The 12582-nt window shown below is 39.0% G+C and overlaps 1 protein-coding gene across 4 annotated transcripts in view; it reads left to right on the forward strand.

The window, feature by feature from the left end:
• MTUS2 (microtubule associated scaffold protein 2) overlaps positions 1–12582 on the forward strand; it is a 771916-nt gene that overhangs the window by 580910 nt on the left and 178424 nt on the right. For all 4 annotated transcript variants that reach the window (XM_066369276.1, XM_066369278.1, XM_066369279.1 and 1 more), the window contains exon 7: positions 3244–3342. In XM_066369276.1, coding sequence (XP_066225373.1) covers positions 3244–3342 — 99 coding nt within the window. The remainder of the gene's footprint in view (positions 1–3243; positions 3343–12582) is intronic.

Below are 12582 nucleotides of genomic sequence, written 5' to 3' on the forward strand. Positions count from 1 at the left end.
TTGTGCATTTATCCATCCCACCCTAAAGGCCGGTCTGTGACAATATTTTCTGACATTAAACTGGTCCGTGGCCCAAAAAATATTGGGGACCACTGCCCTAGAGGGCCAAGCACGGCTTCTCTGAAGATTATCATTTGTGCAGAGACCTGAATGCACAGATCAGGGAACCCTGCCTAAGATCGGGGGAGGCATATTCTGTGCAGATGGAACTCAACTTAAAGTGCCCAGAGGGCAATGTGTGCTTAGTCAGGGTTCTTCAGAGAATCACAACCAATAGGATATATATGCAGGATATATATGCATATATATATGTAATATATATATTTATTATATATATATAAAACATGTATTATTTATACAAGTTATATGTCATATATATATGATTATAGAGTCTAAGAAATCCAGTCAGCCAGCCAGCGACCAAGAACAGCTAATGGTGTAAGTTCAAGTCCAAAAGAAGACTGATGTCCCAGCTCAATCGATCAGGCAGGGAAGTGCCTTTCCTCTCAGCCTTTTGTTCTCCTGAGCCCTTCAACAGATGGACAAGGCTCATCCCATGAGGGAGAGCAGTCTACTTAACCAGTCCACCCATTCATCTAGACACACCCAGAGATGTGCCCATCTCATCTAGACACACCCAGAATAACATTAGACCAAATGGCTGGGTACCACATCACCCAATCAGGCTGACATAACATTAATCATCACTTTGTTGAAGTAGCCTTGGGACCAAGCCATCTGGGACTGTGCTGTCCACTCTGCTGGCCACTGGCCCATGAGCATTTACTGACCACTTGAAAGGTGACCTGTGCCATGTTGAATTGATATTGAATATGTTGGATCAAATAAAATGCATTATTACAATTGATTTAACTTTACTTTTCTCTTAGAAAAATTTAAATTGTATTCAGTGGCTTATATTAAATCTCTATTGAAGAGTACTGGTTTATCAGGCTGCTGTGGTGGGGGTGACTTGTCAGGGCAGAAGTGGGAGCAGCAGAGCAGGCAGGAGGCCATAGAGGAGGCAGCTGATGGTGGTGGCCTGGGCGCAGCAGAGGCAGTGCAGTAAGGTGTGGTCAGCTTGGGGGATACTCTCAGAGGAGAGCCTAGAGCTTTGCTGAGAGTTTGGATGAGGGATGAGAGCAAAGAACCACATCAAGGCAGCTCCTGGTGTTTCTGACCTGAGTACCACAAGTGGACATCTCTATTTACTGGATGTGAAAGGCTGTGGGTACGTTAACTAAATGCCACAATACATACTGCGAGTAGGAAAAATAATGGGGGAGGGGGAATACAAAATAGAATTCAGACCTTAGAAGATTTAAATCAACAAGACTAAAACAGTGTGTCCAAAGGCAGTAAAACAGAGGAGATCAAGACAGGTCTAGGATGAAAAAGCCCGAAGGCAGGTGGTCTAGGATGGAGAAGGGCTGGGGCAGGTGCAATGACGTGAGGGAGGCAGTGGCCCAGGTGGGCCAGAGAAAAGCAGGAGAGAAGGAGGCAGCATCCAAATACCTGCCTCCCTCCCCAAACTCCAGAAATGATCCTTGCGCCCAGTTATACACACACACCCACACGTGTTTGCATGCACACAGATGTACAGATACCCTATAACAGTGCTTTTAAAAGAGCCAAAAAGGGAAAATTAACATATTTGAACACATTAAAACTATATAAGATACAGTACAATGAAAGAGACTATAAAAAAGTTTTAAAAGGTGAAAGGTTGGAAAATGTATTAATAATTTGTCACTTAGGCAAAGGATTAATGTCAACAATAAATGAAGAGTCCTTACATATCAGTAAGAAAAATGGACAAAGAGTTTAATTAGGCAATTGTCAAATAAAAAGTGCATGTGACTAATACAAAAAGACTGTATCTGGCCAAAATTAAAATGATTGAGACTTCTGTGTGAGTAGAGTGTGAGGAAAGTATTGCTTTCACCCACTCTTGGCTGGGACCGCTGACTGTGTCCAGCATTATTGCAAATGAGCAAAAGCCCTTCTGTGCACTTGTCCTATGTGTGCATGTGTGCAGAGAAACAAGGAGGAGAATGTTTATTGTAGCATACTTAGCCATTTTAATAGCCAAAACTTGCCAACATCTAAATGTTCACCAGTAAGGGTAAATGATGGGTAAATGAATTATGGTATGGTACATCTTTGCTCATTAATAATACAATGTGGTATTTTTAAAAGATTTATAAATACATGATAAAAAATAGATCTTTTAAAAACATGGGTAAGTAAAAAGATATTGCAGTATGTGATTCGTTTAGCTAATTAAAGCTACATTTGTATATGTGTGGATATATTTATAAATACCCAGAAAAGGACGGGAAGAATACCCGCCAGACTCCCAGCAGCCGTACCTCTGGAAGAGGAGTGAGGTCGCAGGGTGTGGGGGAAAGCAGGATGCATCTAAGAAACCATCACCAAGGTTTGGTTTTGAGATGACTTGAGAAACTGTGATGATGTGGAGGCAGGTATAGGTCTACCCAGGTCTGTGTTAGTTCTCTAATATTCCATCCGCTGTTCCTCGACTTTCTAATGAAGGTGGTATGAAGGTGAGTGTCCGTGCCTGGCACACAAAGGAAACACAGCTCTGTGTGCCCCTGGGTGTAATGTAAGGAGCTGTTCTTAGATGTCACTTCTAAGATATCCCCACACTCAGTTTACCTCATGCTGCTGGGGTCAGCTCTGGTTCCACAAAGGCTCAGCTGAGCCAAGAGAGCACAAGGCTTAATGGGTCACCTGTGTGCACCAGTTGCATGGGAATTAATTTAGAGGCAGACTATGTCTCCCGTGGTTCTACCCTTGATGACGCTGAAGTCATTAGAAGTTACATTCAGTGACAGCTTCCTTCTCTGTCTTCTGAAAATTAGTTTCTGTAGAAAGAAGCAGGAAGGTTGTGTTGGTGGCAAAGGACAGGACAACTTAAAATTCCTAGAGAGTTCATCAGGGTCATTGGGGCGCTATGACCTCCAGAGACAGGGGCATTTTCATTAAATCAGAGACAACACTGTGCTTATTCCCCTGACCACTACAACTGACTTCCCTTTGCTATAAACAAGTGTGTCATTCCTGAAGCACAGGGGCGGTGACCATAGCAACAAATCATCCAAATATGACTTTGTTCTGTTTGCCTTTCCTTAAACCTTCCTTTCTAGGAACAGCTTATGTTACTGTTCCCCTTGTAACAACGTTGCTTTCTTTCTGTTTCTCTTTTTAAACTCTATGTAGGGACAAAGAAAGAACTACAAAAAGATCAAGATGCTAATAAGGTTGCTGTTTCATCTCCGAAGAGGATGGCCACTTCAACCACCAAGCTTCACTCACCAGGTATTTGGGAAATGTGACCTGTGTTATTTAGGAAGGAGACTTGAACTTGAAATTTGTTTGTTCAAGTTTCATTAATAGAGCAATGCCAGCACATATGATATGCAGGATTGTCCTGGGGACTTGCTTACATATGCTAATGTGTTCTTACTCTATGAAATGAACCAGTTTTTGGCACCATTTTCTCTTAAAAAACAAAATGTTATCATGCTACATGTAAGTGATGGAATCTTCTCTGTGTAAAGAGTTCTGCTATTCCAACAGCATGTAGAAATAATTTATAATTGAAAAACAGACTTTTAAACTAACCTCAAGAGATAATACTATCTTTAGAAGGAAGAAAAACAGAGAAAACACATATAAAATACTTGTTACTTTGTCAGTGAGAAAGCAATTTCTTTACATTCAGACATAAGTAAGCTATCTAGTGTCACTTGAAAGTTGAAAATTATTTATTATGAGAATTCATATCATAAGGCATTAACCCCTTAGACTAGAGTGCAATATAGAATGCTCATGCCAGACACTATCCTGACTCTTTACCTGAATTCATGTATTTAATGTTCACAATAACATGTGAGGCAGGGCCATCCCGGCACCTCCCTTTACATGTGGGGAAGTCAGGGTACACAGATTTTCATTAATTTACCTAAAGCCACAAGAAATAAGTAGTAGTGTGTTGGTTTGAACCCCCAACACTCGGAATCTCAAACCTGTGTTCTCAGTTGTTTTGCTGTTAATCAGAAAGCTTGGAGAATAGAAAAAGTATTAATAGTTCTGGTTAATTAAAAGTGTGTGGGAAATAAGCCAAAGTTACACGTGAGAGGGTCAGGAGACAAAGCTGGGTGGCCAACAGGGAGATCAGGTGGAGGAGCCTGTGCAAACCTGGAACTCATGAAGGGCAGAGTGCTCCTGGATCAGTTAGGAAGAAAAAGAAAATTCGCCCCGCAAGGAGGGCCTGGCTGGCTGCAGCTGTAGCTTTTGAGAAGGTGACGAGTGGAAGCAGCCTGCCCTTCCTTAGGAACTCCTTACCCGTCCCTGCCCGCCAAAACTTTGAAAGCTGGATTCCATGCTACCCCCATGGTCTGAAAATTCAACTTAAAATGCTATAAGATGTGTGTCCTCTTAGGAGAATAAAAGTGAAATTATTACACACACACAAGGAAATAAGCCACCATGTGGAAGGAAGATCCTTATATTCTAGGGGAACTAAAGATACTGTGTACTTTATATGGTAAAATTTCTAGGATAACCAGTAAAATAGAGTGTATAGTTCTAAAACAAGAAGAATGGAAAAAATTGGAATGAGAGGTAAAAGTAATTTTAATCAATGTACACGAAGATAGAAAGAGGAGAAAAGAAAAAGCAAAGAGAGGGAAAAGGGAGAAAGAAGGAAGGGAGAAGTCAAAAGAATAAAATAAAGTATTAGAAATGAACTGGCCTGACCTGTGGTAGCTCAGTGGATAAAGCATTGACCTGGAACACTGAGGTCGCTGGTTCAAAACCCTGGGCTTGCCTGGTCAAGGCACGTATGTTAGTTGATGCTTCCTGCTCCTCCCACAGTTCTCTCTATCTCTTTCTTCTCTCTCTCTCTCCAATAAAAATGAATAAATAAAATCTAAAAATAAAAAATGAAATAAAGGCATTTGCTTGTTTCCATGTTTAAGAAAAAAAGAAGTGAACTAAAAAATATCATAATGAATGTGCATGAACAAAACTCTAGACTAAATCAAAGGTTTAGATGACCAAACTGGGTATGTTTATTTAATAATCAATAAGCATGTATTGAGTGCACATCAGATGCTGTAACATTTGGCTTTAGATTGTTTACAAAGTACATGCCTAAAATATAAGAATACTATAAGATTGAAAGTAAAAGGACTGAAATATTTATCCTAAGAAATACTAAACAGGAGAAAGTTTGTGGTGCTATAGTTTTAAAAATGTCTCTATTGTGGCATAATTAACAAATATTAAACTATGCCTACTTAAAGTGTATAATTTTTTTAAGCAAGAAGGGAGACAGTGAGACAGACTCCCACATATGTCCCCACCAGGATCAACCCAGCAACCCTTGTGTTGGGCCAATGCTCATGTCAACCAAGCTATTTTTAGTACCTGAGGCTGACACTCCAACCAATGAACCATCCTCAGCACCCAGGACCAAAGCTCAAAGCAATCGAGCCACTGGCTGTGTGGGAGGGGAAGAGAGAGAGAGAGATAAAAGGGAGAGAGAAGGGAAGAGAAGCAGACCGTCGCTTCTCGTGTGCCCTGAGTAGGATCGAACCGAGTAGGATCAAACCCAAGACATTCACATACTGGACCAATGCTCTATCCACTGAGCCAACCAGCCAGGGCTAAAGTGTACAATTTGCTAAGTTTTTATTTTATTTTATTTGTGACAGAGACAGAGAGAGGGACAGAGAGGGACCGAGAGGGATAGACAGGCAGGAAGGGGGAGAGATGAGAATCATCAATTCTTTGTTGCGGCACCTTAGTTTCTCATTGATTGATTTCTCATATGTGCCTTGATATGGGGGAGGGGACTACAGCAGAGTGAGTGACCCCTTGCTCAAACCAGCGAGCTTGAGCTCAAGCTGGTGAGCCTTGCTCAAACCAGATGAGTCTGTGCTTAAGCTGGCGACCTTGGGGTTTTGAACCTGGGTCCTCCACGGCCCAGTCTGATGCTTTATCCACTGTCAGGCATCAGTTTGCTAAGTTTTGACATAGATACACACCTGTGAAGCCCTCACCACCATCAGGGTAGCAGACAAATTCCATCCCTAAAGTGTCTGGTGCCTTCGTATTCTACCTGCCTGCTCCTCTGCACCCACCCAAGTCCCCACCAGACACTACAGCTTAGTTCGCATTTGCTAAAGTTTTATAAACAAAAAAAATGGAATCACATAATATCTACTATTATCTAGCTTCTTTTACTCATCATGATTATTTTGAGATCCATTACCTTTAAATGCACTTTTGGGGATTTTCCTGAGAATTTGGCTATTATGAAAAAAAACCTGCTGTTCACATTTGTGTATGTCTTGGCATGCCCACCTGCTTTCATTTCTCTGAGTCATATGTATTTCACTGTTTTTAAAATGTTACAGTTTTCCAGACTGTTTACCAAAGGGGTTGTTCCAGTTACTGTTCCCACCAGTAGTGTCCGAGAACCAGGTCCTCCATGTCTTGCCCTCGCTGGCTGTGGTCAGGCTTTTAAATTTCAGATATTGTAATTAGCACACTGACAGTGGTATATTGTTGTGGTTTTAATTTACATTTCCTCAATAACTAATGAATTTATGGTGTTGATCATATTTTTATGTTTATTTGACATCTGTGTATACTCTAATAAAATATCTATTCGAATCTTTTGCCATTTTAATTGATTTTTTAGTCTTACTGAATTTTAAGAGTTTATATATATATATTCTAGATTTTTTTTTCAGCTATGTGATTTACAGTATCCCCCTACAATCTGTGACTTGTTTTGCATTCTTGAGCAATTATCTTTTGAAGAGGAGATGTTCTTAGTTTTCATAAGTCTCATTCATAGTCTTTTTTTTTTATAAACATGCTTTTGGTGTTATCTTTAAAAAGTCACAAGATTATCTACATTTTATTCTAAAATAGTGAAAGTTATAGGTTTTATATTTAAATGTATGATCCATTTGAATTAATTTTTGTATATAGTGTAAGGTAGGACTTGAATGTCTTTGCAGAAGAATATGCAACTCATTTCTACCCATCATTATTATTACTTTTCTTCTGCTTACCCTGGGTTTAATTGGCTGATGTCATTAGTTTGAAGTTTTTCTTCTTTTCTTTTTTTTTCTAATTTTGTTGGTACAGATCATGCCTATTTTTTTGTTTGTTTGTTTTGGGGTTTGTTTTTGTTTTTTTTATTTAGACAATTTTAATGGGATGACATTGATTCATTAGGGTACATAGATTCAGAGAAAACATTCATAGATTCTTCTTTTCAAATGTGTGTTTAGTACAGTAAACTTCCCTCTATATATACTGCTTCAGCCATAATCTGCAAGTTTTGATCTTGGGTTTTTAGCTTTATCTAGTTTAAAATTTTTTAAAAGTTTTCTTTTTTCATTTCTTCTTTTACCCATGTGTTTTTAAAGGTGTGTTGTTTAGTTTGCAAATATTTAGGACTCTTCAGAGATATGTCTGACTTTATTTCTAATTACATCATGGTTGGAAAACATACTTTGAATGACTTCAGTCCTTTTAAATTTATTGAGACTTATTTTATGACCAACAACAAGGCCTGTCTTGGTAAATATTTCAGATGCACTTAAAAGGAATGTCAAATCTTTTGTTCCTTGTGGAGGATTCCACAAATGTCCTAGGTCGAATTGGCTGATAGCATTGCTCAAGTGTTCTATGTCCTTACTGATTTCTGCCTAATGTTCTGTCAGTAACTGAGAAAAGCTGTTGAGACCTCAGTGTAATTATGGACTCGTCTGTTTCTTCTTTCAATTCTATCCTTCTTTGCTTCATGTATTTTGAAGCTCTACTATTAGGTGCAATAGCATTTAGGATTGTTTATGAGTTTGTTGAATTACCACTTTGTCATTATGAAAGGACTCTGTTTACCCCTGGTAACATTCTTTCCCCCAAAATCTACTTTACTCGATATTAATAGTGCCAGCCAGCTTTCTATTAATGGTGTAGCACTTTCCACACTTCCCTTTTATCTGTTTGTCTCTTCATATTTAAGTACGTTTCTTACAGGCAGCATATAATTGGCTCTTGCATTTTTATTTCACTTGAAATCTCTACCTTTGATATACATTTAATGTTATTGATTTGATTGGGATTAAACCTACCATCTTGCTATTATTTTCTGTTCGTTCCACATGTCTCGTTTTCTATTTTCCCTATTTTACTCCCGTATGCAAATGTTATTTAGAGTTTCATTTGTCTCCTTTGTTGATGTATTATCTGCCTATACCTTGTTGTGTTATTTCAGTGGTTGCTTTAAGGTTCATAGTCTATTCTTTAACTTGTCTCATTTCAGCTGCTAGTGATATTTCATTCACATAGTATAAGAACTTTACAATACGCGCTTCCATCCCTCTCCTCCTGGCATTTCTGCTATGATGGCAAGCATTTATTTGGGTTCTTTTGGGGTTTTTTGTGGGGGGTTTTTGGTACATAGATTATAAACCTGCACTATATTGTTGTTGTTGATTATCAACAATCTTCTATTAAACAGATTTAAATAAGAAAAAAAGTCTTTTGCAGAAAAAAGACAAATACTGCATGGTTTCATTTTATGTGGAATTTAGAAAACAAAACAAAGAAACAAAGCCAAACCAAACCCAGATTCACAGATACAGACAACAGAGATTGGTTGTTAGAGAGAAAGGGAGGCAAAGTGGATGCAGAAGATCAAGAGGTATAAAACTGCAGTTAAAAGATAAATAAGTCATAGCGATGAAATGCGCAGCATGGGGAATATAGTGAAAAATATTCTGTCAACTGTACAACGGCAGATGGTAACTACTGTGGTGATCATTTTGCCATATATACAGAGGTCAAATCACTATGTTGTACACATGAAACTAATGTAATGCTGGGAGTCAATTATACTTCAATAAAAACAGGAAAAAATGTTTCAGTTATACTCATTGAGTTCACATTTCTAGTGCTCTTCATTTTTATGTAGATCCAGACCTCCATCTGATAGTATTTTTCTTCTGCCTAAAGAATTTCCTTTAACATTTCTTGTGGAGGTTTTCTGGTGATGATATCTTTCAGATTTTGTTTACATTCATTTTTGATAGATTCATTTGCTTTGTCCAGAAACCCACTGTGCCTATTTTTATTTACTCAATTAAAAATGTTGTTTTACTGTCTTCTGATTTGATTTGTATCCGCAAAATATCAACTGTTATTCTTATCTCTATTTCTTGGTACACAATCTGTCTTTTTCTTCTCTGGCTGCTTTACCATTGGTTTTGAACAGTGTGATTACACTATATCTTGGTGTCATATCCTTTATGTTTTTGAGCTTGAGATTTGTTGAGATTCTTGAATCTGTGGGCATACATTTTTTATCAAATTTGAAAATTTTAGCCCACTAACTTTTCAAAAATTTTTAGTCCTAACCTCTTCTCTACAATGACTTCCAATTATGCATATATTAGGCCACTTGAAGTTGTCTCACAGCTTCTATGTAAGATGATTCTGTGTTTATTTCTTTGAGTCATTTTTTTCTGTGTATTTGTTTCATTTTGAATAGTTTCTCTTGCTATATGTTCACTAATATTTTTCTTTTTCATTTCTTAAAAAAAAATGCCCATATGTTAGTTTTATAGGTTACAGTTCCATAGGACAGGCGCCCAGTGTGGCTTAATTGGGTCTCTATTCAGAGTTTCACAAGGTTAAAATTACAGTGTCAGTGATTCGAGAGGTTCGAGAGAAAATATCCACTTTCAAGTACATTTGAGTGGTTTGTAGAACTAGTTCATTGTGACTGTGGGACTGAGATCTCTGTCCTGAGGTTTTCTTGCTGGCTGTCAGTCAGAGACCACTTTTGGCTCTTAGACCACCACATTCCTTGCCATGTGGCCCCCTTCATCTTCAAAATAGTGATGGTGGTTTAATCCTTCTCAAGCCTCAACACTCTGACTTCCTACTCTGTGACTAGCTGAGTAGGAAACTTGTTTTTAGCAGGCTTGCCTGATTATGTCAGGCTCTCCAAGAGTAATCTTCCCTTTGTGATACAGTCATGGGCTAGATAGCAACACTTCAGTCAACAACACATTGCATATCGATGATGGCCCCACATGATTATATTGGAGGTGAAAAGTTTCTGTCCCATAATGACTTCTGAGCTGTTGTAATGTCGTAGCACAATGAATGCATTGCTCACATGTTTATGATGATGCTGGTATAAAGAGACCTACTGTGCTGCCAGTCATATAAAAGTATTGAATACCATGTTTTTTCTGTACCTTTCCTATGTTTAGATATATTTAGATGCACAAACACTTACCTTGTGTTACCATTGCCTACAGTAGTCAGTACAGTAACATGCTGTATAGACTTCCAGCTTAGGAGCAATAGACTAACCATGTAGTCCAGGTGTGTAAATAGGCTATTCCATCTAAGTCATGGCACTCTATGATGTTCATACGAATAGAAAATCACATTTCTCAGAACATATTCCCATTGTTCAGTAACACATGGCTGTACCCTGTAACATAATCATGGGGATAACATCTCACCATCATCACAGATTCCACTCATATTCAAGTACATCGTTCAAGGATCTCAGCTTAGGCTGCTATAACAAATATAATCCTGGGGTGCTTAGACAACGGAAGCCTATTTCATATTGTTCTGGAGTCTAGGAAATCCAGGATCAAGATGGTAGCTGATGTGGTTCCTCCTGTTTTGCACATGAATGCTGTAAAGCCAGCAGCCAGGGCCAGGGCCACCATCAGAGCCACCCGGCCCATGCAGGTTCGCATTGGATTCGGACAGTCGGTAAAGAAACAATGGAGCCAAGAACTGGTGGGCCATTATTTTTAATTCTAGCTTGCACCCAGCGGGCAAGTAAAAACACAGACTGGGCTCCAAAACCCACTCACATTCAGTGCTCACAAAGCTACTGATTTATCCGAGTTTCCTAGAATCAAAGGTTTCTAGCTCACCAGCCTTATTCTCCTCAGTTCCCCATCTCCTTCCTTATCCCAGATACACTCTACACAAACTGGCATCTCACTCAGCACTCCGACATCTTGGCTGCTTCTCCTGGCCTACTCCACGTGGCCTCCTTCTGCTCTCTGCTCTGCTCTCTCCTCTAATCATCCAGAAACCAAGCGGGCAAGTTTCCGTTCTACCCCTATTTTATAGTGTAGCTTCACAACCTCTAATCCAATATACAAAATAGGGAAGTCTCTAATACAAAGTCACTTCTCTGAGGCATGATTGGATTGTACCACCCCACATCAAAACGGGTGGGAAAGGCTTAATCCCAAAACCAAGCCCCAGGCTACAATGATCCTGCCTGCCCCCAACACACATTAATATCACCTGGGTGACGGCATCTTTAACAAAGTGAGCATAATACATTTTATCCGCCCAACAAATGCCTTTTTGCTGTGCCCTCATATGAGGGAGAGAGAGATCATCTGTCTTTTTTTTTTATTTTAATGGGGTGACATTGATAAATGAGGGTACATATGTTCAGAGAAAACATCTCCAGGTTATTTTGACATTTGATTATGTTGCATGCCCATCACCCAAAGTCAAATTGTCTTCCAAAACCTTCTATCTGGATTTCTTTGTGCCCTTCTCCTCCCCCCAACCCCTGTAACCACCACGCTCTTGTCTGTGTCTCTGAGTCTGATTTTTATGTCCCACCTATGCATAAAATCATATAGTTCTTAGTTTTTTCTGATTTACTTATTTTGCTCAATATAATGTTATCAAGGTCCATCCATGTTGTTGTAAGTGATCTGATGTCATCATTTCTTATGGCTGAGTAGTATTCCATAGTATATATGTACCAAAGCTTTTTAAGCCACTTGTCCACTGACGGACACTTGGGCTGTTTCCAGATCTTTGCTATTGTGAACAACACTGCCATAAACATGGGGGTGCATTTCTCCTTTTGAAACAGTGCTAGGGTGTTCTTGGGTTATATTCCTAAAAGTGGGATAGCTGGGTCAAAAGGCAGTTTGATTTTTAATATCTTGAGGAATCTCCGTACTGTTTTCCACAGAGGCTGCACCAGTCTGCATTCCTACCAGCAGTGCAGGAGGATTCCCTTTTCTCCACATCCTCGCCAGCACTTATTCTGTGTTGTTTTGTTGATAAGCACCATTCAACTGGTGTTAGGTAATATCACATTGTGGTTTTAATTTGCATTTCTCTAATGATTAGTGATGTTGAGCATTTTTTCATATGCCTATTGGCCATCTGTATGTCCTCTTTGGAGAAGTGTCTATTCATTTCTTTTGCCCATATTTTGATTGGTTTGTTTGTCTTCCTGGTGTTGAGTTTTACAAGTTCTTTATAAATTTTGGTTATTAATCCCTTATCAGACGTATTGTCTAATATGTTCTCCCATTGTATAGTTTGTGGTGTTTTTCTGTTATTTTCTTCAGCCGTGCAAAAGCTTTTTTAGTTTGATATAGTCCCATTTGTTTATCCTGTCTTTTATTTCACTTGCCCATGGAGATAAATCACCAAATATATTGCTGCGAGAGGTGT

Source organism: Saccopteryx leptura, chromosome 2 (assembly GCF_036850995.1).
Source record: "Saccopteryx leptura isolate mSacLep1 chromosome 2, mSacLep1_pri_phased_curated, whole genome shotgun sequence".
Lineage (NCBI taxonomy): Eukaryota > Metazoa > Chordata > Mammalia > Chiroptera > Emballonuridae > Saccopteryx > Saccopteryx leptura.